This window comes from Procambarus clarkii, chromosome 40 (genome assembly GCF_040958095.1).
Source record: "Procambarus clarkii isolate CNS0578487 chromosome 40, FALCON_Pclarkii_2.0, whole genome shotgun sequence".
NCBI lineage: Eukaryota > Metazoa > Arthropoda > Malacostraca > Decapoda > Cambaridae > Procambarus > Procambarus clarkii.
In genome coordinates this window covers 32,629,669-32,632,598 of record NC_091189.1, presented here as the reverse complement: position 1 = coordinate 32,632,598, position 2,930 = coordinate 32,629,669, and the positions used below count along the sequence as shown (strand labels likewise).

Sequence of the window (2,930 nt, the reverse complement as noted above, 5' to 3'; positions counted from 1 at the left end):
GCGTCTCCTGCTGCTGATGCTGCGTCTCTTGCTGCTGATGCTGCGTCTCTTGCTGCTGCTGCGTCTCCTGCTGCTGCTGCGTCTCCTGCTGCTGATGCTGCGTCTCCTACTGCTGATGCTGCGTCTCCTGCTGCTGATGCTGCGTCTCCTGCTGCTGATGCTGCGTCTCTTGCTGCTGATGCTGCGTCTCTTGCTGCTGCTGCGTCTCTTGCTGCTGATGCTGCGTCTCCTGCTGATGCTGCGTCTCCTGCTGCTGATGCTGCGTCTCCTGCTGCTGATGCTGCGTCTCTTGCTGCTGATGCTGCGTCTCCTGCTGATGCTGCGTCTCCTGCTGATGCTGCGTCTCTTCCTACTGCTGCTGCGTCTCTTCCTGCTGCTGCGTCTCTTCCTGCGGCTGCGTCTCCTGCTGCTGATGCTGCGTCTCCTGCTGATGCTGCGTCTCTTCCTACTGCTGCTGCGTCTCTTCCTGCGGCTGCGTCTCTTCCTACTGCTCCTGCGTCTCCTGCTCCAGCAGTTGCCCCAGCAGTTGCCCCAGCAGTTGCTCCAGCAGTTGCCCCAGCAGTTGCTCCAGCAGTTGCCCCAGCAGTTGCTCCAGCAGTTGCCCCAGCAGTTGCTCCAGCAGTTGCCCCAGCAGTTGCTCCAGCAGTTGCCCCAGCAGTTGCTCCAGCAGTTGCTCCAGCAGTTGCCCCAGCAGTTGCCCCAGCAGTTGCCCCAGCAGTTGCTCCAGCAGTTGCTCCAGCAGTTGCCCCAGCAGTTGCTCCAGCAGTTGCTCCAGCAGTTGCCCCAGCAGTTGCTCCAGCAGTTGCCCCAGCAGTTGCTCCAGCAGTTGCCCCAGCAGTTGCTCCAGCAGTTGCCCCAGCAGTTGCTCCAGCAGTTGCTCCAGCAGTTGCCCCAGCAGTTGCTCCAGCAGTTGCCCCAGCAGTTGCCCCAGCAGTTGCCCCAGCAGTTGCCCCAGCAGTTGCCCCAGCAGTTGCCCCAGCAGTTGCTCCAGCAGTTGCTCCAGCAGTTGCCCCAGCAGTTGCCCCAGCAGTTGCCCCAGCAGTTGCCCCAGCAGTTGCCCCAGCAGTTGCCCCAGCAGTTGCCCCAGCAGTTGCTCCAGCAGTTGCCCCAGCAGTTGCCCCAGCAGTTGCCCCAGCAGTTGCTCCAGCAGTTGCTCCAGCAGTTGCCCCAGCAGTTGCTCCAGCAGTTGCCCCAGCAGTTGCTCCAGCAGTTGCTCCAGCAGTTGCCCCAGCAGTTGCCCCAGCAGTTGCCCCAGCAGTTGCTCCAGCAGTTGCTCCAGCAGTTGCTCCAGCAGTTGCTCCAGCAGTTGCCCCAGCAGTTGCTCCAGCAGTTGCCCCAGCAGTTGCTCCAGCAGTTGCTCCAGCAGTTGCCCCAGCAGTTGCTCCAGCAGTTGCCCCAGCAGTTGCCCCAGCAGTTGCCCCAGCAGTTGCTCCAGCAGTTGCTCCAGCAGTTGCCCCAGCAGTTGCTCCAGCAGTTGCTCCAGCAGTTGCCCCAGCAGTTGCCCCAGCAGTTGCTCCAGCAGTTGCTCCAGCAGTTGCCCCAGCAGTTGCTCCAGCAGTTGCTCCAGCAGTTGCTCCAGCAGTTGCTCCAGCAGTTGCTCCAGCAGTTGCCCCAGCAGTTGCTCCAGCAGTTGCCCCAGCAGTTGCCCCAGCAGTTGCTCCAGCAGTTGCTCCAGCAGTTGCTCCAGCAGTTGCCCCAGCAGTTGCTCCAGCAGTTGCTCCAGCAGTTGCTCCAGCAGTTGCCCCAGCAGTTGCCCCAGCAGTTGCCCCAGCAGTTGCTCCAGCAGTTGCTCCAGCAGTTGCCCCAGCAGTTGCTCCAGCAGTTGCTCCAGCAGTTGCCCCAGCAGTTGCCCCAGCAGTTGCTCCAGCAGTTGCTCCAGCAGTTGCCCCAGCAGTTGCTCCAGCAGTTGCTCCAGCAGTTGCTCCAGCAGTTGCTCCAGCAGTTGCCCCAGCAGTTGCTCCAGCAGTTGCCCCAGCAGTTGCTCCAGCAGTTGCTCCAGCAGTTGCCCCAGCAGTTGCCCCAGCAGTTGCCCCAGCAGTTGCTCCAGCAGTTGCTCCAGCAGTTGCCCCAGCAGTTGCTCCAGCAGTTGCTCCAGCAGTTGCCCCAGCAGTTGCCCCAGCAGTTGCTCCAGCAGTTGCTCCAGCAGTTGCCCCAGCAGTTGCTCCAGCAGTTGCCCCAGCAGTTGCCCCAGCAGTTGCTCCAGCAGTTGCTCCAGCAGTTGCTCCAGCAGTTGCCCCAGCAGTTGCTCCAGCAGTTGCTCCAGCAGTTGCTCCAGCAGTTGCCCCAGCAGTTGCCCCAGCAGTTGCCCCAGCAGTTGCTCCAGCAGTTGCTCCAGCAGTTGCCCCAGCAGTTGCTCCAGCAGTTGCTCCAGCAGTTGCCCCAGCAGTTGCCCCAGCAGTTGCTCCAGCAGTTGCTCCAGCAGTTGCCCCAGCAGTTGCTCCAGCAGTTGCTCCAGCAGTTGCTCCAGCAGTTGCTCCAGCAGTTGCCCCAGCAGTTGCTCCAGCAGTTGCCCCAGCAGTTGCTCCAGCAGTTGCTCCAGCAGTATAACTAAGCTCTCGTGACGGCAAAACTCGACACAATGCGCCAATATTTTCATATTCATAAAAAAATAATGCACTATTTTCCTCTCCAATGAGCGTACAACGCTGAGGTCAACGAACGGAACGGAACTATTTGAACCTGAAAATACGTAAATGTTCCCCACATTATACATCCTCCTCACCCCCCCCCCCTCCATCAACCCCATACCCCCAATCTACCCCCCCCCCCCTTCTCCAGCCCTCCCCTCTATCCACCCATCATCCACTTCTCCCTTCATCCACCTGCTTCCTCCCCTCACCTCCCCACTGACACACCCCACTCCCACTCCCCTCTCCCCCCCCCCTCCCCACGGGGGCAATGACCCACCGTCCCCACTGCAGCGTGCCGAT

The 2,930-nt window shown here is 61.0% G+C and overlaps 1 protein-coding gene across 1 annotated transcript; it reads left to right on the top strand.

The window, feature by feature from the left end:
- The first annotated feature begins 217 nt into the window (after positions 1-217).
- Positions 218-2,547, top strand: LOC138372871 (calphotin-like). The gene is made up of 2 exons (XM_069338542.1): positions 218-476; positions 512-2,547. The coding sequence occupies exons 1-2, from the start codon at positions 218-220 to the stop codon at positions 2,545-2,547; spliced, it is 2,295 nt and encodes a 764-aa protein (XP_069194643.1).
- The last annotated feature ends 383 nt before the right edge of the window (positions 2,548-2,930 follow it).

What these genes read in the sequence shown, in the direction of transcription:
- LOC138372871 (XM_069338542.1), top strand. Translation starts at nt 218, where the DNA reads ATGCTGCGTCTCCTGCTGATGCTGCGTCTCCTGCTGCTGATGCTGCGT. An exon ending in GCGTCTCTTCCTGCGGCTGC is followed by an intron (nt 477 to 511) that starts GTCTCTTCCTAC and finishes CTCCTGCTCCAG; the next exon opens with CAGTTGCCCCAGCAGTTGCC.